The sequence below is a fragment of the Pimephales promelas genome, chromosome 1, assembly GCF_988280905.1.
Source record: "Pimephales promelas chromosome 1, fPimPro1.hap1.1, whole genome shotgun sequence".
NCBI lineage: Eukaryota > Metazoa > Chordata > Actinopteri > Cypriniformes > Leuciscidae > Pimephales > Pimephales promelas.
In genome coordinates this window covers 33,637,933-33,661,979 of record NC_142769.1, presented here as the reverse complement: position 1 = coordinate 33,661,979, position 24,047 = coordinate 33,637,933, and the positions used below count along the sequence as shown (strand labels likewise).

The window sequence follows — 24,047 nt, the reverse complement described above, 5'->3', positions numbered from 1 at the left end:
TCTGTGGGAATAACTGATAACAGTTCGGCCTGTTTTTCATAAGCTCTACACACCTTCCAGCTCTCCACGGAGATGTGATTAGTTGCTTCACCAGAATCCAACATAAATTATTCTCTCCGACTCAAGTCAACACAAATGAACAGCCATTTTCCAAGACAGAGGCCAATTGCACGTAATCCAGCGATAATCCTAGTATAAATGTCAATATTCACAATCAAACACCACAGCACAAACTACAGCCTGTTATACAACCACATTTCGGGTAATGCTGTTCTGTCCTGTGGAATGCATCTATACCCAATGGAACAGGCACATTACACAAGACCATATGCTGCCAAAGTTCCAACAGGGGCCGCATTACCATCTAATTCTGCATTGCAGGAAATGAAGGAATCATTGCTGGCATTGAGTCTGATTAACTCTGCATGACTCCATCAATACCCCAGTGAGCTGGTCTGCTTCTCTCTCCACAGGTGAGCGCTGTGTTCGCATTCCCAACAACAACACAAAGACAGGCATAAGTGTCCATCTATCTCCAGAGGTGAGGAGGAATTGTACGATCTGCAAATGATCTTACAAGATGATCTCCTGCATGAATAATAAAAATAATTGCATTTAGAAGAGAGAGAGAGGATGCTGCCACTGATATACAAATATACCATTTGTGTTATGCCAATAAAGCACATTGAGCAACAATCGAGAATGCTTGGATTTAAAGGAATAAATGTAATCAAATTATCAAATTAGCACTAATTAACTTTAGGGTGCTGAGTCTAACTATTAAAGCTCACAAAAGACCAGAAAAAAACGCTCAAGTCAACTTCTTAATTATTCTTGTGCATGCAGCATTTCCAAGACTCGTGCGCCCTAAGTGCAGATAAAGACACCATCTGCTGGTAATTAGAGCTAAATAATATCAGACATTATAGCTAATCATTTTGACTGCAAATTTGATTAAAACCTGTTTGTAAATCTGGATGGTTTTTGTTTTTCTACACAAAGGGTCCATGTGTTGTGAAACCATAGTCGGGGGGGGAAAGCAACACATTAAAACAGACTGATTATTCTTTTCCATAAACCTTGGGAAACATATAAACATAAAAGGAATAACACGCCCAGTCCTAATCTTTTATAGCTCATTTGCGTTAAATGAGAAGGAATTACTGTGTATCACTACGGCCTGCTACAACAGCAAGGCATTGGCCTTAATGGCTTTTTATTAGCTTAATCTCCAAATTAAATGGTGTTTGAAGCTGAAGACGCTCTCTTTTCCACTCTGTTATTACCCCCATCATCATGAACCCATTTTCCTGCCGAGACCAATTTGAATAAGACGAGAAGGCTGCCTCAAATCTGTGCTGTGTGTGTGCGTGTGTGTGATGGACCTGCAGGCGAGAGAGAGAAAAAGAGAGAGATCCATAATGAGGGATGCTGGGGAATTGCCCTCCTGGAAGACCTGATGTGTTTCCAGTTGGATGCCAGCTGCCAGAAATCAAGACAAACACTGATCATTGACAGGAGGATTAACACAGCTACACACAGACATACACACCTCAACACGCCGGCGCGCAGAGATCTTTTAACGGGCAATGCTTAAAGCAAAATATGCATTAATTAAATCAGTTACAGGCTTTCAAACATCTTCAACTCATATATTCAATTAGTCAGCAACATGGTGTAGCTAGCAGGGAGACATTATGGGTGTAATTAACAATGTATTAATGTGTAAATGAGACCAAGCTCTAGCACTCCCATTTTTTCCGTAAGAAATTCACATATATAGGAGTAAATAAATACATATCTGTTTGCACCATATATTTGTATTATATTGGGTGTTTCCTCAACTATGGGCACTTTTTGCACTGTGAGCAAAACTCTCTTTATAGTTTATTTAGTTTGTCTATTAACAGTGACAATACCTGTGCTAGGATAATTTTGTAATTGTTTTCATTCTACCAGAGCGTCATTCCCAGCAAGCAGCGCGAGCTTGAGGGCATGTGCATTGCGCTCACCTAAGCCCCCTGTGACTTATGCCAAAGACTGCCTGCGCCCCTCTAAAGGAGCATGTGGTTTGGTGTCTTTTGGCACGTCGGAGGACTACGACGATGCCATGTTTAATTCAGCTTTAGAGAGAGAGGATTGGTCACAGAGTCCAGTCCCAGAACCCATAGCAAGGCGAGCAAGTGGCAGCAGCCAGGGACAATGAACTGCTGCGCATTCTCACTAAAGTGGGGGAAGAGTTGGGTCTGGAGTGGTCTCCTCCCGCCGAGTCACCTGGAGGAGTGGTTTCTGCACTTAGGCTGTCACCAGAACGAGTGGTTGAGCCAAGATTCTTAAACCTAAAACAACAGAGTTTGCTCAAACTTATCTCAAACTTAAACCGGCTGCAGTCCTCTGACACTAAACAGAAGAAACACGGGTTTAATGCGACCGCTCCGAATTTGGATTTGGAGGATTTGTACTTGGAAATAACATCTGGAACACCACTCAAAGTCAGACATTCATATCTATAAAAATAACCTTTTAACCTGGAGCCCAGCAGGGGGTGCTCACCCTGTGGTCTGTGTGGGTCCTAATGGGGATACTATACTGTCAAAGAGCACTGTCCTTCGGATGAGACGTTAAACCGAGGTCCTGACTCTCTGTGGTCATTAAAAATCCAAGGATGTCTTTCGAAAGAGTAGGGGTGTAACCCCGGCATCCTGGCCAAATTTGCCCAGTGGCCTCTGTCCATCATGGCCTCCTAATCATCCCCATATATACCAATTGGCTTCATCACTGTCTCCTCTCCACCAGTAAGCTGGTGTGTGGTGAGCGTTCTGGTGCACTATGGCAGTCGTCGCATCATCAAGGTGGATGCTGCACACTGGTGGTGGTTGAGGAGATTCCCCTCTCTATGTAAAGCGCTTTGAGTGCCGAGAAAAGCGCTATGTAAATGTAATGAATTATTATTTATTATTATTATTAACCTTATAAAATTCATACACTACACCGATGAGTACATGGTAAATAAGTGCATTGTGCAATGTAGGGCCTACGTCATTTGGGATGCAGCTAAAGAAACAAAGGGCTAAGGTGGGACAGATAGGCCTTAGGATGTATACATAGATTCCACAATCGACCACTCCAAATACATTGACATGCCCACCATATTGCAATGCTCAGCGTGTTGTCACAGTAAAAATCAATAATGCCACAACATTGTACAACTTTTGGTAGTGAAACAGCCGAGATTTAAATTCCTGACGAAATGTGATAATCTTTCACACGTGAGAATGTGTTGGTTTGTGTTTTTATCAACACAGTCTCATGAAAGTGCGTATCTATACCACGATTGTCATTTCTCGTGGCATTTATACGGCAAAATTGGTTTTTGCGTGCATATGCTACACACTGAAAACCCCTTTGGTAGGTTTAGGGGGAAGGGGGGTGGGGAATTCGTACTTATTATACGCCAAAAAGTGTGTATCATATGCACGCGAAAAACGCGTACCAGATACACGCAAAAACTAGTTTTGGCGTATAAATGGCACGAGAAATGACATTCGTGCTATAGATATGAACTTTCATGAGATCGGGCTTTTTTTTATATTAACTCAATATTACATGTTTTTAATCCATGGTAACTTTTTAATGTTGTGTTAGATGACTCCTTCGTCTTGTTGTATTGTGTTAGTTGATCTGATGAAATATATAATGTTTTAGCCAATTTTAATGTTTTAATAATATTAAAATAAAATAATAAATGTTTTTAATGTTTTAATGTTTTTTAATGTTATTGTTTTTTGACATTTTAATACTTATAACAGACTAAGATATATTCAATATGAAAATGTCATAGTTAATACTTATAACAGACTAAGATATATTAAATATGAAAATGTGAGGAGAGAGTGGGAGGAAAAGAGAACACCAGAGATCCACCTGTTATGAGATTTGAGTTATTACAAATATTTTGTTATTGTACAACATAACCAATCAAAATAAAATTAAAATGAAATTAAAATCAAAATTAGACTGATCAACAACATTAATCAAATTAAATGACATCAAATGGTCTGTTTTACTTCTTTTTGAACACTAGAACATGTGTCTGTGATGCTGACAAGAGGACAACATGACATGACAGCACAACTAGAACAGCACAAGCTCCTCAGTGCTTCATTAGTATCCAGATGCTGCTCCTCTCCTCCCTGCAGCTAAACTGCTTTGACAGAGAGATACCACACAAATTTGGAATGAACAAATTGGCTCGAGACTTTGCTGTCAACATTTGGTAAGTTAATAACAGAGAAGAAATTATTTTGTGTAATTTCTCCACATCGACAACTGTTGCTTTGATTGAAATCCATCTGTCTACATTAAGTCACATTACCATGACCTAAACAAAGACCCTCAAAACTGGAACCAGTCCTGAGATTAGACCCTACACTATCCCTGACTAAATTCTGAGTACATTATGAGAAAACATTTTGGGGTGCAATATCAATTTAAGCTAAAAAACTAAAACAATACTTTTAAACATTGTGGCGAGGGGGTAGTGGTTCAGCGAGGTCTGTAACACATTTGGCATTAACATGAGACCTGTATTTGGATGTTGTACACATAGATATCCACAATGTCTTACGGCGGAGTTTTTATCGTCATCACCGGTGGCCATCTTGTCACAGGCAAGCTGATGTAAGATGAGTGATCAGCACGAACACAAATACTCTTATCTCATTAAAATCTTGACTGATTTACAAACGGTTTGGTTTCTAACAAACGTTATTAACGTGTTTAAACGTATTATTTATTTATACACTTATTATTCATAAGTATGCAGTGTCATAAGTACATCTCTGATGTTTACAACAAACCAAACCGTTTGAAAATTAGTAGAAAATTGAGCAAGTTATGATTATTTAAAAAGTACATGCACCATTAAAACACAATGTTACGAGTGAGCGAGCTGCCTGTGACAAGATGGCCGCCAGGTGCAGACGTCAACCTCCATTGGCCAGCAGCGTGGACGAGATATCTAGCCTTTATTGTGGATATCTATGGTTGTACACATACACATTGAAAAGACAAGTTTAAACGAAATGTTATCCGATAAGCATGTCCAGGTTCGGAGGTAGGACAGATTGTGATCGGATGTCAGTTTAATGTAAACGCAATCCAGCCAACGTGTCTGCATTCACAGTTGGACTCACGCCCAGTCTGCCCACGTGGCTGTCAGAAAATAATGGCCAGACAAAGTTTAAACAAGAAAACATACAATAAAACATTGTAAAACATGATACTATGCGTGTCATTTTTCATTTTAATTGTGCAACATTATCTGAACGAGGCGATCTTTGACAGAGGAATATTCAGAATCTGAATTTTTTTTGATGTTTTAAATGTTGAATGTCTTTATTGTTTCACATGTTCATCAATCTCCCAGATATAGTTATTGCAGGTTATAACCTTAAACCCAGATGATCGATGATGTGACTTGTTTAACATGATCAACTCAATTATTTTTGTATGATCAACTTCATTCAAAAAACCTAATTTGATATAAGACTGCAGATTGCAGTTAAGTAAAGTGAGTGAGGGAAAGCGATTGAGACATTGTTTAATCATCTTTACACTTAATCTGTTGTCGTGCCACAATTCAAATTTAAATATTATGCAGGAAACAGAAATATGATCGGTTTTTCCAGATACAGAGGATGTAAGGACTTATTCAGAGGATTTCTTCCTTATATACTGAACCTTATCACAAAAAAATTTTGATTCCATCTCTAGAGATTTGTTTCTGTATAATCCAGTACATAATGTAAGCTCAGCTGGTATATACGTATATATATATATATATATATATATATATATATATACACAGTATAACGGTTATAACTGATCGCATATATACAAACATAGCTGAACAGGTGTGCAGCCATTTGAGCTGGATCCTACACAGTTTACAGAATGATAGCAATTATGCATTCAAATATAATGGCAGTGATTGGCCAAAACAATCAAGAAACATTTAAGAGATCTATTGATGTATACATGTAATGAGCAATCCAAGTTTTTTCTAGCATAGAAGGTATTGGATAACCTGACCCATTCTTAAATAATAAAAAGCCATGAGAATCTAAAGAGTCAAAGACCGAAGGTCACTGCAAGACCTTGTGAGAGCATTGATAGTGATATCATTTGGTCTTGAGACAAGACGTAAAACAAGATCTTCAGTTCTACTACAATCAAATAGGGTACTGCAGTAAACGACCAAGGTAATGTACACAGTGCACATGAATGGTCAGACTGAAAGGTTAGATTATTAACCTGCTGCCCTGCCTCACATTTGGTTCTCACAGCCATCAACCAGTACAATAACCACTAGTGGTCTGAGCGCTCAATAGATTGCTGGAGTAGAATGTTATTAGTAATGGGTCGCTGTCTTGATTTCTGTCCCACTCAAATGGCTACTCTTCATTGGGCAGGGATTGAGCGGTCATTAATCAGGAGCTTGGCAGCTGCTGGACTAAAACTAAAACTGTTAGATTTGCAGTCTGTGCAACAGGGAGGGGATTGCTTTCACAAGCATATCAATAGGCCTTTTCCACAGTCCATGTGACATCAATGGACCATTGGTAGCTTTGATAAAAAAAAAAAAAAATCAAACTTAGTTTAACTTTACAATAAACACATTAAAACCATTTTATGGCTTGTATAACAGTATCTGAAGGGGTAAACATTAGGTAATTATAAGGGCAAGTATACATAAATAAAGATAAGAAACGCATGTGTTCAGCTTATTGAAGTTCAAGCCCCGTTTTTAAGCTTTTTTTATGTGTAACATTAGTGTTTTCTTTGCTTTCTTTCTGCAATCTCCAATTTATATTTCAATACATTTTCAGACACAGCGACATTTCAGTCTTAAATATTGTAATTATAGTAATTATAATTACAATATTTGTAATTATAATTATAATAATTGTAGTAATTATTTACACTGCATACAAATCAGTTGACCAAAACCAGCATAGATATTTAAGCCAGTGGTTTCTAACTCTTCAAACTCTGGGCTGGAAATATTTCTTCACTCAATTAATTTAAAGCTGATTTTAAACCTGACTGGACTGAATATGAACATGTAAGCAAATAATAAGCTTCTGGGTAACTTTTCCTAATGCAATTTAAGATAGCTATTAAATAATGCTGACTGTATTGTAATAGTAAGGCTGTGTGAATGGCTTAGGTAGGCATAATCCAATAAAATGCCATAAATTGTATCCTCACATTAATTTAGAAAACATAAAAGAATCTTTAATTTGTCATCCCTGAAATGGTTGAACAGGTCTGTTTAAATTGACCTGAACATTTATGAACATTAAAACAATGGAGATGAAAATCATCAATGATTCCTCCTAGTATACTGTAATAACAATCTTGAAATTGAAAATTCCCACATAGAGGTGTGAAAAGGGGCTGTAAATGAGTTGTTTTGAAATTTGAACAACTTAAAAAATTGTAACCACCAATTCGCAAAAATGCACCTCTATTTGGACTTAAAAGAACCATGATTTTTTTTAGATAATGTAGACAAAATCAAAGCACCAACTGTGTGGATTTCGTGTATTTATTGTCTGTGTGATCACAATCACATACTCAATTTAAAACAGCCATTCATTCACTTCGGATCTACCTGAAAGAGCAGATCATTTAGCATCAGTCCTGTGAATTCCACTCAATTTGGAGTGCGAAGCCCTTTTGTTTTAACAGTAAATAAATATGCCTAACTTACATCTAACACGCGCAAATAGTCCTACGATCCTTATCATTTTGCTTTACGCCGAGTCTCATTTCTTTGGAGACCGAGCCGAGGTCTTAAGCAGAACAGGTGTTCGAGAGTTTAAAGAGAAACAGAGAGTAGGCTATATCTTTGTCGCCGACAGAAGGTTTGAAGGGAGGACTGCTGGCCAGTAACACAGATACGCATCGCCCGTTGGGCAGAGTTCCAGTGCGCGGCAGTTGGAGGCGAGCGGCCCTGTCTTCTCTTCTGTCCGGAGACAGCTGTGACGCAGCAGTGCGTGGCGCCGCAATCAGGTGTGAGTCACCTGAGAAGAATGCTGATGGAGGGACAATCTGACGGAGAGAGAGATACAGACACACTGCAGCAAATTGTGACCTTTAAGAAGATGAATTTGTTTACCAACAAAGGTAGTAGCTGTCACCGGCGATCATGATGCTGTCAGGCCTGATGAGAGAGAGAGAGAGAGAGAGAGAGAGAGAGAGAGAATGGTGTTCAGTTTATCAACTCTGTCAGTCTTTTTTATCAAAATCTGTAAGGACATCTTTCACAGGAGGCATAATGCTAAAGCACTGTTATATAGTAACAATAAAGACTTCCAGTCTGTATAATTTATGGCTACTTATGATTATAGGGTCCTTCCTCCTTTTAGTCTATTCATCATAATTTTGTGCTATTAGATGTGTAGTTAGATGCTATATGCAATGGGCTATATGCACGCATAATTTCCGCATTTGACGCAAGGATGCTCGTCCATTTCCGGTTGTGTAGATTAAAGCGGAGGAAAACCGGAGAAAACGGGATTATGGCAGAGTCTTCAATATTTACTGTCCTCCCGTCTTTGAAACGAAACGTACATACGTTTAGATGTAATTTTATATAGAGTTATGTTTATTTAATATAATTTTAAAAAGAAGCATAAACACAACGAGGGGTGTCTGTTTTATCTGTTTTTGTGAATAACGTTTCTTTAGTATAACCATGGAGTATAAAATTCAATATAAATTCTCGGTATTGCATTGGACTCTACGATCGGCGGAAGTTATCGAGCATCCTTAATCCTTCACCGGAAATAACGCCGTGCATAGAGCCCATTAATTGAATGTTTATGTTTAATATTAGGCCTACTTCATTGTTTTGTCATCTGATTTTAGCTTTATCATCACTTTTCTTAAAGGGTTAGTTCACCCCAAAATGAAAATTAAGTCATTAATTACTCACCCCCATGCTGTACCAACCCCGTAAGACCTTCGTTCATCTTCGGAACACAAATAAAGATATTTTTGATTGAATCTGAGAGCTGGATCAGTCCTACATGGGATGCCTAAGGGACTGGCTCTTGACGGCCCATAAAGTCATTAAAGAAAAGGTTTAAATATTCCATGTGCCTACAGTGGCTCAATTATAAGTTTATCAAGCGACGAGACTACTTTTTGTGCTAAAAAAACATAAATAACGACTTAATTCGACTATTATATTACTTCCTTATGGGCGCATGCGCGAGAACTGAGACGAGGACGTTCTTCTCCTTCGACTACTTCTTGTTACCGGCTGCTCCGCTTAGGAGTTTTACCTCCCCCTACCGTATAAGATGATGTGCTGATAAAGCTGGAAGCGCAAAACTTTCTGTTTACAAGCAGAGGAAGATGCGCGCTGTACATACGCTTTTCAATTAGCGTATTTTCCGCACTACAAGGTGCACTTAAAAGCCTTTAATCTTCTAAAAAAACGACAGTGTTCCTTATAATCCGGAGCGCCTTATATATGGATCATCATTTTATACGGTAGGTGGCGGTAAAACTCCTAAGCGGAGCAGCCGGTAACAAGAAGTAGTCGAAGGAGAAGAACGTCCTCGTCTCAGTTCTCGCGCATGCGCCCATAAGGAAGTAATAGAATTGTCGAATTAAGTCGTTATTTATGTTTTTTTCGCACAAAAAGTAGTCTCATCGCTTGATAAACTTATAATTGAGCCGCTGTAGGCACATGGAATATTTAAACCTTTTCTTTAATGACTTTATGGGCCGTCAAGAGCCAGTCCCTTAGGCAGTCTATGTAGGACATCTAGCTCTCAGATTCAATCAAAAATATCTTTATTTGTGTTCCGAAGATGAACGAAGGTCTTACGGGGTTGGTACAGCATGGGGGTGAGTAATTAATGACTTAATTTTCATTTTGGGGTGAACTAACCCTTTAATTTCAAACTGTTGTTGAAAACAAATGCCTATTTTTGGCAAGCCCATGCAAGCCTACAGACTACTTACCTTGTAGCAGATGATTAATATCCCATAAGACATGTCATAAAGTGAAAAAAATAATGTATTCGAGTGTTGTTAAACAAATAAAATGTAACAAATGAACAAACTTCCTTTACCTGAAACGTCCGTTAAGTTTTCCGCCATTTTTCTTGACATCTGACCTCTATTCAGCTCCCATGGCCTTATGGGATAGTAAAGTGCCTATACATATTCAGCATATTCAGGAATTTTAGTTTACAATTAAGGTTTACACCCACACATGCAACAAAAAAATCTAAAGCATTTAGCCTACTTCAAAAATGATATTCTAAATGGAATTCAGTGTATATTCCGAAAGTATAGCTTACCTACTGAATTCTGACGTGGCCAGTGTGTTTAGTTACTACAATAAAACTAGGCCTTTATTCTGCAGTAGACCAGGTGTGAAGTGTTTTGGTTGAATGAAAAAAAAAAAATCTGAGGCATTTAAACGATGAGTGATGGTGATTTAACAGCGCAAACAAGCTTTCCCCGTGTGACTGCTTCAGTCAACATACTTGTGATGTGGTGATGCGTTTCTCTCGTTTGCCCACAGAGAGCGCTAGCGCAAAGGAAATAATCCACAGGAATACTGTATGCACTTAACCTGAAATTTGGAAGGGAAAAAAACCCTAAGGGAACAAACACAGCTGCCTCATGAACCTGAAACAAACCTTGACACAGTGCCCTACACATTCGAGAAGCTGTGAATCATTCATGAGTGTTATAGGTTTTGACCCTCAAACCTGTTAATTTTTCAGAAGCAGAGCTGGGTTGAGTTTAAGCAGTGAAACTCCTGATCTGGTGTCTGTCTGATCCATCAGTAAAGTATAAGTGGGGTTTTTTTTTTTTATTTACCTTTATTTAACCAGGATAATATCCATTTAATTCATTAATCTCTATTTAATCTATTTTCTCCAGTTCAGTTCTTACAAATGGAACAGAAAGTAGGCTAACAATTTTGAGACCAGAGGGAATATTTCCCAACACTTTCTGTTAAATAAGACAACCTAGATATGAAGGCAACAACCCCAGAATAGTTTTGTAAATAATTAGGTAGTAATTATTAGAGGAATAAGATTCTACTACCTTTGACCTTGAAAATAACATAAGCTTAGTTTTAAAAAGTTTTAGTGCATGAAGTCATGACTGAATGACATCAAAAGCCATTTGAAGCTTAAGCTAGCGGCTTGCTGTTTAGAAGGTGCACCACAATACATGACAGTGGCATCTGCATAAAAGTGAAAATTTGCATCCTGAATATCACAATCAAGACTAATTTATGTCAATAGTAAATAAAAAAGGTCCCAACACAGATCCTTGGGGAAGACCGTCAACAATCTCCAATAGTCCAGTATGTTTACCATCACACACATTGAGTTATTTCACTTAAATATTTTTTTAAATATTATGCAACAATATTTCATGATCCAACAATATTTCCTGATCATGATCGAAAGCCTTTGATAAATCAAAAAGGGAAGTGCAATAATCACCTTAATCCACTGATAATCGTTTAAAACTTTCAGAACGGCTGTTGTGGTAATACGCTTTTTATGATTATTAGATAGAACTTTGTTTACATTCAAATAACAGGTCAACAGGTCACTAATAAAAGTTTCAACAATTTTGAATCTCCCCATTTTAATAAGGGAACAACAAAAGCCTATTTCCAAATGTCCGGGATAAACCCACGATTAAAAAGATAAGTTGAAAGGGTCCAAATAATACAGTATCAGCTGCTAATTTCAAATAGCCTACATAGCTAGGTTCCACACAATTAGTGCCTGGTGATTTTTTAGCTGCTGCATAGCAGCTTTTGCCTAAAATGATTTATGTAATCGCAGTTCAGAAGAATTATAGCGCCTCCCTGCCCTTAGGGCCCTTTGAACAAAGAGAGCTTTCATATTTCAGCAAGGAGAGGAAAAAAGTGCATTAGGCAACAGACCATGCCTTATCTGTCTCCGTATGCCAAAGCACCTTTTACAGCATTGTCATGATCACAAAATAAGCAGAACTTGACTGGAATGTGGAGGAAAATGTTTGTAAAGACATTTTAGCCTAAAAAAAAAATCAGATGAGACTTTTTTTTTTCATTTACACATTTATTAAAAGTACAACAATAATAAACAATAATTTTTTTCTCCTGACAAACTTTAAAGACAGAGAGAAATAATAAAGGTTATATACTTATACAGAGAAAAAAAATGTGTCAAGCACAACAATCACCACTAAGTCACAACGTCACTGAATGTGAAAGTTTAACACAAGCACAATAAATGCACATTACTTAAAATATGTTCAACAATTTGTTGAGAGAATGAGATTTGATTTTCTTCCTATCAAAGAAAACAGTTAATGTTGCTTAAATGGACAACAAATCATTTCCTGAAAAATACAAGTACCTTCTATTTTGTCTTGCCGGATGACATCAAGAGATTTTAAATACATTTCAAGGAATCCAAGTCATACAACACACTGACTTTATCAAAGTCCTAAATCGCACAACAGTCCTTTTTAACATTTAAGCAAACAGATGTTACACATCTTTTCTCCTATCTGTGAAGTACGATGCACCTAAATGCAATTTTCCTCCATGATTCCTTTATAACACATTGTGACACCAGAGATTTCAAAAAGCCTGGAAAGAGCTCCTCATTGCAAGCGAATCACACTGACCTGATGCTATTTAACTGGCTTTCACAAAACCCATTGTGACTTTTCCCTTCCTCAAGCCCTTCCCCATATCCTTTGAGTATCCGACGTATATAAAAATACAACCTTATAAAAACCTGCCAGCAGTACAGCTCACCCCCCTTTCGACGGTTACAAACACAGAGGTAAGAGCATTTACTTTCCCGTCACACTTCTGAAAAAATATTTGGTAGCAAAATAGTCTACAGTACAAATGGCATGATTTTCAGAAAATAGGCATGCATTATCAATTTATCAGACATATTTACAAGTTCAGCTGAGAACAGATCACAACCCTGAGTGGTCCAACATTGGACTCACTCAATATGGATGAATGCCTGTGAAGAAGTCTCCTACAGTATATACTATTTACAAACTCTGTTGTGAAAGTTGATGCGAAGGCACACTTACCTGTGAGTCCTTGGGTTCCCACATCCTCTAGAAATGAAACTGAGTGAGTGTGCAGTACATATCCACAGACAAAACTAACACTGTGAGATATGAAGCATAAACTATATATAGAGCTCAAAATTATGTAATGCCCAGTTTTCAAAAACTACCACATAAGGAAATTTATTTTTCAAAGTGGACAACTGGGAGACCTCACCAGACCTTGAACAGCTCCTCACCCACTCACTAAAGAATAACGAATGAAAGCGCGGCTCAACATGTGGAGTTGTGAGTGGTGAATCCTATAAAACCCAATAATAATTCACATTCATTCGCGCAAAACAGACAGCCGGTTCGCTGCAGACAAAGTTGAACTCAACAACAGACCAGACACTACACTCACAGACGACGGCTGGAACAGGTAAAACACCCTCAAGTAACCTCCAAACACACACACACACAGGTCCGGGTTAAGAGATGAAAAACACTAAAAGTGGAAATCTGCTGTAGGAGAAGTATCTGAACTGAACCTGTACAATGACAAAATCCCCAAACATTTAAACAAACTTAGATTTTGTGAAGCATAGAAGCATGTTACATAAACTGTTATGTAAGTTTGTTATATAGTATTCTGTTTAGGGAATTTTATAAAGCTGAAGAGCTAATGTATGTTTTTTTAAAGTGCTGTCCAGCACATTTCACAGACTAGGACAAAACGGGATATGGAAATGTGGTGTTTTGTGGAACCAAAAACAATAACAAATTTGAGTTTCCAATCTCTGAACACACCGCTTCGTCAAAGACATCCTGTTTCTTTCTCATGAGGAAGGTCAAAACCTCTTTATATGTACTACATAACATTGTGACAGGGGGCAAATTTCAGTTTGATCAAACCAAAAAAATATCAAAAATACAGTTTAACTGATATTCGAAAAATATGATGTATTCACTTAACAAAAAAGCACTTTTTTCATGTCTCTAAAAAAAAAACAAGCCTATTTTATGGTAAAAATGTACCTAATATAAAAGAATCATAATGGACACAACAGAGGAGAGAACTTACATACATGTGAAACAGTATATAACTAAATATGTCATAAATGGCCATATTTGATATCAATAATGGCAATAAAAATGGCTACCAATAACATAAAAACGAGTATATACACATTCTGTAATACACTCCTCCAACATGAAAGTGCTACCGAGTTTGTGGAACCCAATTAGTTGGCAGGTATGAAGGTCTTCAGCCTTCTACTCCTGAAGGAACTTTTTTCCTGGATCTGGTGGTTTCTATATGGAGTGTTTTTCCTATGACACACTCGAGCAGCGGATGGAGGGGGAGCCCATCTGAGTGAGCACTTTGTCCAGCCACTGCAGAGGACCGTTCAGGTGCAGTTCTATCCAGCAGGGGGTGCTAGTCACTGTCTGCCGCCTGACAGCATTAAAGAGAGAGGTCAGAAACACGCAGAGACCAAAAGTATTCACACACTTAAATATCTAAATTTAACTGCATCGGATCAGTGATTCCAACGAGCGATTTCAGTGATTAGCATATGAATATCATTACACGTTTTCATATTTGTTACATGCCTTTGTTTTGATCACAACCATTTTTCAGAAACATTTTTAACTTACCAAACCTCTTTTTGAAATATTTTGCTTATCTTTCTTTGTAATAAATAAGTTAGTTTGATATTTTATTATATTATAATGCAATGACAGCTTAAAGGTACACTTCACCCAAAAATGAAAATGATGTCATCGCTTACTCATGTAGTTCGAAGCCTGTATGAATTTTTTTTCTTCTGTACAACACAAAAGAAAGATATTCTGAGAAATGTCTCGTACAATAGAAGTCAATGGTCACCAAAACTGTTTGGTTACCAACATTCTTCAAAATATCTTATTTTGTTCTGCAGCAGAAAGAAAGCTTTGAAATGACACCAGGGTGAGTAAAACATCATTATTTTTTTTATATATATATTTAATGTTATTTCCAAACGAATAATATACCGATTTTTTTCCAAGCATGCAGATTGTTAATAAATCGTCCACTGACATCATTTACTGTGAATGTGAAGTACTGTCAAGACACAATTCACAGAGTTTGTCAGTTTGTCTGGATATAAACTGTGTGTAAATTTGGTCCCTCATCCCTCATAGGGATATACTTTCTGCCAAACACACATCTTTTACATTCCACAATACTTACACAACACTCGTCTGAGCAGTTTCCAACGCTTGGGCTCACACACACACACACACAGATAAACTGTTCATAACACGTCACACTGCTCACGTTCCATTCCTCACTGGGACTTCCTCTAATCCTTCCACTCACATACACACGTGTGCAAGTCTCTCATTAATCTCAGTCACTTCAGCACTCAGATAATAATTAATAAAAGAATTAGAGACAAGTATATTTCATTTTAAAATGTAATCCTTCTATAATAATCAATAACGAAAACAGCCAGAAATCGTATTATTGATAAGTCAAATCGCTACACTGTGCACAGAAAACATGTGAGTGAATACTCTATATATACAGTATATATACTCTTATACTCTATATAGTTCTACTCTATTATATATTTCTATTTTGAAAAATAAACCATGTGTCCTAACATCAAGTGAAATGTGCTATTAAACAGAGCTCGGCAGAAAAGTTTTAAATAAATCCTAATTGAAGCTTAAAAATCCTTCGGTACCATTCAACATTTTGGGGTCGGTAAGATTATTTAGCATTTTTGAAAGATGTCTCTTATGTTTACCAGGTTGCATTTATTTTATTTTATTTTCTCCAGTGTTACATGATTCTTCAGATTTGGAGCTAACGTGACATTGCTTATTAACAATGTTGAAAACAGTTGTGCTGCTTAACCATGATTTTTGTGAAACACTATCAGGATTCTTTGATGAATAGAAAGTTCAAAAGAACATTCTTTGACAGAGTAAAGACATTTATAATGACATTTATAAAAAAGATTGCTGTCACTTTTGATTAATATTATGCATCTTTTCTGAAAAAAGTATACTTATATATAACTCATGCAATTATATTTTTTAATAAAAGTCATACAAATCATTAAAATGTAGCACGTTGAATGTAAATTGCCTCTTAACAATGAACGTTTTTTAATTTGGTTATTAAAACAGTTCTGCTGCTTTCACATTGTGTTTCAAATCGTTATAATGTAACCATTACATTTAGACATTTCCATTACAGTTTCATCCAACAATGTGTCTAGTCTACCCACTGCTTTTGTCTCCTAGCAGCTTCTTTTATTGATCGGTTGACTGTTTCTTGTTCTTTGACGAGATTCTCAGTAAATCTGTCAGCCATCTATGAACAAACCCCTGACTTTATTAAAAGGGCAGTGCTGAAATACAACATAAGCGGAGGTCGCAGCCTCCATTACTCTACAAAGTCTACTAAGAGTTCAAAAGAGATGGAGAAGTGGAAAGAAAGTAGGAGAGCAGGACTGAGGAAATTAAAGAGGAAAGCTTGTAGATACTGCATTATTATTATCAATTTTAAAGTCTTGTATAAGAAAAGATATTGGCAAATAAAAGCAAAAATGAGGAGGTGAAATCTACTCTAGTCATCAACCAAGTAATCTGGAGCAGCTCAGGTGACAAACTGAGAGAATATGAAGGTGAAGTCAGACAACGGCACTGTGCTGTTCTGCGTCGTGAATGCATGGTCCAACCATAAAGTGCTCAAATGGCATTTTTAAACTGGAACAGGGAGAGTTTGACTGCACTTAAGAGGTGGATCTGAAGGTGGGGAGAAGTGGAGGGGCGTGAGAGAGAGAGAGTGGGTGTCTGCTGAAACCTGACACAGCTCAGATTGTGTCTCCACACGCCAAGCTGTCTGGAAACCACAGTCTCACTCTCTCTCACACCAGTCTTACTCTTTCCCACTCTCTCCTCAAGCTTTCTCTACAGATGTCCATGGTCAAAACCCACAACTGCTTCTAATTTAGGGTCTTGGTACCAAGGGCTCAAACAATGAAGTTACTCACAAGAGGGGAAGAGAACAAAGAGAAACCAGGAAACTCTGAGACATTTTGAAGCACACCATATGCGAGTTTGTTTGGTGTGGAATGATTTGTCAGCGCAGACCTAACAGTTTATAAGACGGACACGCTAGACTGGTGGACACCGGGTTGCCTTGCTACGTCAGAGTGAGCCAGACCGAGAAAAACAGTTAGCGCAGCCTGTCAGATCCTGTCATGACCTCACAGGACTGTCCATACTAAAATACTGTAACTGTAAAGCAACATTTTCTTCCGATTGTCTTACGAAGCAGTAAAAATGGCTTGGGCTTCCTTTACAAACTTCTGTCTTTATATCTGCTGATATAAGAGATTACTTTATCATTGATGCTGGATATTAGGGATGAAAAATATTAAAGTGCCCATATTATGGATTTTTTTTAAGTTTTAAATCTGAAAGTGCACCATATATAAAGTTTTTGTCTTTCAAAAGTAAGGGTCGGCTCTTGAGTCAATGAAATTAATCGTTTTTCAAATGAATCATAAGTCATTTCATAGCGACACCAAGACGAAACATTAGCATTTTGACCCCCCATTTATTGCGCACACAGACACCAGGGAAACCTTGAACCCCCTCAAACTCTGCAGCTGATTCCTGTGGATACTCGACAGCGTCAGTCGAGAAGACGCAGTGCTCTACAATGTGAAGTTAAAGCCATTTCTTTCCCACTGCCCAAGGACGAGCATGTGAAGAATCAGTGGTTAAATTTAATCTTTACCAAGAAATCACAGCAGTAGAATCCTAAACTTTTGCTGTGTTCCTTTTATTTTATTTATGACTGCTTCTCAAATCTCAGAGTTCAATGCAGGATTCACAAACCGCTTGCTCTTGAAAGATGATGAAAGATGACATGTTATCACTGTCTTTTTATATTGTGTAGGTTTCCCGCTATAACTGGTTAACTCACGTTATCACTCTCTTACTGAAATACTTCTGTTAAGCAGTTGTGGACCACTAATACCTAAAACTGTGTCTATTAAAGCAGATTGTCAGTCATTCTCACTACTTTGAGGAAATATTAAGCATGGAGCAAGATTTGTTTTACCAATGTTAATTTTACAATCAGTCATTCACACTAGACTAGAGCTCAGTGTATGCACTGTTATTGAGAAAGTTTCCACATGTTCACTGCAGTAAATTATAAAATAAAAAAATACTCTGTAAATAAATAAGTAACGCCACAAGTAAAATAATTGGTTTGTTGATGGACAAGCACTGATTCGTTTGAGAATCAATGAAAATGTGGTGATGTTCAAATGTATTTAATGAGAAAATAAAACTTGACCTTTTTTTGACCTTTGATGCATGTTAACATGTTGTAGGAGACTCCAAAACAACATTAGGAAACTTTAAAATAGCATAATAGAGGCACTTACAAAATTCTGTCTGATAAGCTGATAATTACTTTCCCTGCTAGAACACGCCCCCTCAGCTGGACTGAGTGGCAAAACAGCCTGCTGCATGACTGGATTTAATAGGGGAAACGGTGAAAACGCGAGTGAAAAAAAAAAGGTTGGCCTTAATACAAGTGTTTCTTACAGTTTACAGTTAGATGTGTTACAGTTTAGATGTGGTTTGTCTTTTTTGAGGCATTCACTCTGAAAAACAATTCTGTCTTTTTGCCACTCAGCTGTCACTCCGGCCGACGGTGACGTCAAGTGCAAACCCTCTATTAACTAATGATCGAAATGTTAACATATAGTGCATACCTTTTAGATCTATATCAACCACTAGTGAATATTTAAATGGTGCATGCTCACTTCACCTATTTTTACAATTAGACACCTTTCCCATCATCTAACAGTTACTTATTTTATCACTAATTTCAAATTTCTTTTAATAACACTGTTAAATGTTCTTTAGCAGCATCTGAATATTTAATTCAAAATATATTTTTTAAACTGTACATTTAAAAATTTTGATACCTAAATTAACAAGCAACTAAACTATAGATTCGGTATTGGCCAGAATTTTTATATTTAACATCTCTATTCTTTCGGGCTATTTAATTTAAATCTAAATCAAGATAATGAATGTAAATATAAAAGAAAATAAGTAGTAGTGTTTAAGCCATTCAACATTCATAATCCAGTTTCTACAAAAAAAACTGATTACGACAATCAAATTCAAAGAATTTAACAGGAAGCATGGGTGGCTTCTGTGGTTTGAGTCACACCACTTCACAAGTGATCCAAAAGACAAATCAAAGCCACATTCCAGGAGTGGCAAGCGCGTGAATAGATATAGAGTGAAGCGATAGCAGTAATCGTACCTGTACTCGGCTCCCCAGCCCTTCACGAAGCTCATGCGAATGGTGCACATGCGGGTGAGCTGGTACACGGCCTCAAAGCCCTGATTCACAGACTGGGCCAAAAGAGCCGCAAACTCCTGGTTATTAAAGATCTTCAGATTACAGCCTGGATGGAAACAAAGTGTTTTAAAACAAGGTTTCAACTGTCAAAATTCTATTTGTTGAGGGTCTCTCGTTTTATCTAACCAGGTGGGATCTTGCAAACAGTGGCGGGGTGCCAGCCGTAACGTTGGTTACAGTTGGGACTCTGAACAAAGATGGCGCTGTCACTTAGACACTCTGCAAACACTTCACCACCAATGTAGTACAAACGCACACCTCGCCCTGCAAAAATAGAAGGTTGACACATAAATAAAAAATACAATTATTTTATTATAAAATAATACAATTAAATTCAAATGATGTCTTATGAATGAGTGATTGAAACAGACGTGTGCGTACCAATGTGCCTGCGCGTGAGCTCCACAGCAGCGTTGCGGTTCACATTGGACAGCAGGCCCAGGCAGAAGCGCTCAGAGTTGGACGGGTCTGTGAAGCCGTCTACTGTTAAAGAGGGCTGGGAGGCATGGAACGTTTCACCGACTCTCTGGTTCAGCTCATAGTATGAGATCGAGCACCAGAACGCTGGTTCACAGTATGTCACTGGCTGTAGATCTGAGAGAGAAAGAGAGAAACAAACAATAAAAGGAGAGAATCCGTCAGGCACAGACATACACAGAAAATGAAAAGAAATAGAAATAGGAAAAAAGGGAGGGGGATGTGGTGGTTTGACAGGAAAAAGAAAACAAACAAATGGGTGGGGATACAGAGAAAGAGCACGGGGGCTGGGAACTGACGGCACTGTGATGTCAAGAGCAGATGTTACTTCCCAGAAATAAAGGCTGAATCGGGAAATACCATCATCACTTGGACACAAATCTTTAGAAAATTACAGGCTCATGGAACTGGCCGTTCTCTCTGACACACACTCATACACCACTGCTGTGGAAAGGAGAAATCGCTGTGGGATCTGAGCGCTGTCTGCAAAAGCACAATCTGATACAAAAGGAATTGTGGGCCCTCCCTTGCTAAGATGGTAACTGACAGGATGTTTAGACTTGGAGGTTTTCTTCCAAGTTGTTTTCGGGACATCAAAATAATCCATTTAGCAATCCATTTCCTCTAAAAGACTGAAAACACATTTGTGTTTCAAATGTAAACTGTTATTTAAACAATCAGACAGTATTTGTACTGATTTAGATCTCACTAGTCCCTGTAAAGTTCTAAAAAAAAGTTCTAAAAAACACATTATAAGTGTTATATCACAAAGACTGTGAACTGGAAGGAAGGAAGACCTTGAATCAAGACTAAGGGTGTCGCAATATGCCATATTGATGATTACTGTGATATTTAACAAGTGTGATTCATTAGCCAAACAAGAGAAAACACAAAACAAAATTCACCTTTGGCTAAGCCCCGCCCCCCTTAGTTACTGTTGCAACATCCGTCAAACTTTTTCTGCGCTCTGCATGGCTTATGCTGTGACAGCTCTTCCTGCTGAACTGTTATCAAACTTTTATGAAGCAGCAAACAAAGTGTCCGATAGAAGTAGGCAAAGGGGGCTGCAATCAAAGGCTATATTCAAGATATACAGGTGAAACGCAAGAAACAACAAGGCATCCAAAATAGAGGCAAAAGCATAACGTTACCGGTCACAGCCAAAAAATGAACCACCGCATATCCTAATCGAGACGGAGGCTGGGACTAACAATATCAGGGAGCAACACTGTTCATGCAAAGCTGGGTAGGTCTCTATTCACTTATGTTAATCGTTATTACAAAGCAAACGGACTACACGACGAATAACGTATTTATTAGCAGCGTGTGCTAGCGTATCAAGAACCAGTATGAGAACCAAAATCAAAACCTAAAACATTAGAAAACGGTCTAACTAGTATAACTTTACAGTAAGGTTAGAAGCAATACAGATGTGCTTGTTGATCTTTGAGGGGTTTAGCTGACTGAGGACGTCCACACAGTTTAATCCAAAGATGACTCTTGTCAGGATTTTACTTCGATTTGGGGAAGGGAAAAAACGGACACCCCCCTCCAACCTCTCTGGGAAACGCGTATCTGTGTTACAAATGCCCAAGGCACAACGTTTAACCATATTTTTGATAAAACTACGACGGTAATAGCCTGCCGAGACCAAAAATATGAGACGCCTGTGTTGAAAGTCAATGGAGCATTGTGAAAAAGTGTCGGACCTGTGTGGGAGCTGCGCTGTGATTGGTCAATCTACATTCTAGGGTGTGGCTTAGCCAAAGGCGAATTTAAAGATGAATGAGGTTTGGAGATTCTATGAAGGGTAGGTGGGATCTTATGCTAGCTTGCTATTGCTAGACTGTACGAAATTGCCCACTCTAACTTTAATATAGAATTCTTTTGGCCACTATAATCTATAGTAAAAATCTGATAATCAAGACAACCCTAATCAAAACCATTTGATTAAAAATGACTGCAAAAATTAGTTATGTGAAAAGATTTAGCATCATATGTTTTCAAATAACACTTGGTTTTGTATATTGGTTTTTGCTATGCAATTCAATAATTTTGTGTCCAAAGTGATCCAAAATCTACATACACATGCAGTCAGAAAGAGAGTCTTACCTAAGTTGTTGTGGGTAGGAGACACAGGGTTCGGTGACAGGTTTGGAGACCCTGAAAAAAAAGACAGATTATTAATTAATGGTATAAAAATGTACAGTAAATAAGACAAACACATTTTGATTAAAAAACAATTACATTTCCAATAATTCAAGAGTGAATTCAACATTTTTCAGGTTTTCGTCCCTAAATATTGGTGTGTGTAGACCTACTTTCATAAACCACTGATTAAGTGCCAGAGAGAAACTTGGAAAAGTGATATGCAACTGAAATGCCACCAAAAAACAAACAAACCTGGAACTACTTCATAGCTGTGCAGTAAATTCAACATCAACCAATCATAGCATGCAACAAATGCGGTAGTATAACTGGCATCACCTGTGTCCATGCTGCGGTTCATCTGATGATCACTGGTCTCTCCATCCTCACTGATGTAGCCTGGAGGGGGCGTCTCTGTAACACACAAACACACAAGGTTAGCCTGCATGAACACAAATTGTACACACCAGCTGATGGATGAAGGATCAGGCACATCAGCAAACACATCTGGCAAAAAATCTAGCAGGTGCAGCAGAGACAATGTTTTACAAGGGTTTTATTTTTCCACTTCACATGAAGACACCCGATTTAGAAAGCAGAGGTCAGCTCAGTTTCAGCAGCAGGATATGAAACAACACACACCGCCCTATTACAGTAAAAGACTACCTCTCTATAGCAAATACCATTCAGGTGAAACTAATCCCAGTCAAAGCCACTCCATACAGACTTCATGGGAAAATCTTCCCCTTATGTAGACAAAAGCAGTCTTTAAATCACTTCAGTGTAAATTGTTCAACTGTAAAATGGTTAAACATCATTTGATTAGTCCTACAAATATAATAAGCAACAAGACTATAGCCAATTTTTCAGGCAGACATTTGTTTACTAGTCAAAAAAATAAGAAAACGGGTCTGTAGGTTGGATTAATGGGTAAATTGTTAAATGTCTGTGATTGCGCTTACTTGTGCAGCTCTTTCTCTTATGAGTTGCTTGTGTGTACAGTTAAAGCTTCACATCTACTCTTTGCTTGTGTCTAATAACAGTCTTCAGTCAGTGTCACACAATCCTTTAGAAATCATTCTAATATGCTGATTCGGTGCTCAAGAGACATTTCTTCTTATTATCAATGTTGAAAACATTTGTGCTGCTGAATATTTTTGTGGAATTCAGGATTCTTTGACTGATAGAATGTTAAAAAGAACAAATCTTTTGTAACATTATAAATGTTTTATATATAAATGTCACTTTTGATCAATTTAATGCATTATGGCTGAATATTTTTTGTTTTCTTTTTTTAAAATCATATTGACCAAACTTTTGAATGGTAGTGTATATACAGGAGGTCAGAAACACATGTGACCACATCATATGTACCAGTATAGAGTAAATGCTGATGTATCCAGGTTAACAATGGCCACCTGTCAATTAATAACTCTGCTAAAACAAGGGATTTGAAGGATTTCAGAGCAGCTTAAATCAAAATAACCATCCGATCATAAACTTTAAAAGAGAACATAGACAAAAATGCACAACTTCTCTACTATGACTGATCAGTGGCACATCAGAAGTTCAGTTATAACTATGAATAACTACGAATTCTGCTTGAAATATCATGTTTGTATTTAGATTAAAATTCAGATTTATTCTGGATGAACATGTTTTTTTTTCATGCATTTTCATTGCAGTTTCATCAACACGAAGTAGTGATTGGACAGTACTGTTGCTTTATCTGTGTTTGGTGGTCTACATCTAAAATAAAATGAGCCAACCACTGCCCACTAGTTCCTGAACAATACTTTTTTTTGATAGCAATTTTATGAAATTATTTTAACAAGATTACATTACA

The 24,047-nt window shown here is 37.6% G+C and overlaps 1 protein-coding gene across 1 annotated transcript in view; it reads right to left on the bottom strand.

Moving 5' to 3' along the window:
* Window positions 1-12,160: 12,160 nt before the first annotated feature.
* The window catches only part of smad3a (SMAD family member 3a), a 35,545-nt gene continuing 23,658 nt past the window's right edge, over window positions 12,161-24,047 (bottom strand). The window contains exons 4-9 of the mRNA XM_039688564.2: window positions 22,541-22,615; window positions 22,166-22,216; window positions 19,958-20,170; window positions 19,703-19,840; window positions 19,478-19,622; window positions 12,161-14,575 (exon numbers count right to left, since the gene is read on the bottom strand). Coding sequence (XP_039544498.1) covers window positions 14,452-14,575; window positions 19,478-19,622; window positions 19,703-19,840; window positions 19,958-20,170; window positions 22,166-22,216; window positions 22,541-22,615 — 746 coding nt within the window. The 3' untranslated portion in view covers window positions 12,161-14,451. The remainder of the gene's footprint in view (window positions 14,576-19,477; window positions 19,623-19,702; window positions 19,841-19,957; window positions 20,171-22,165; window positions 22,217-22,540; window positions 22,616-24,047) is intronic.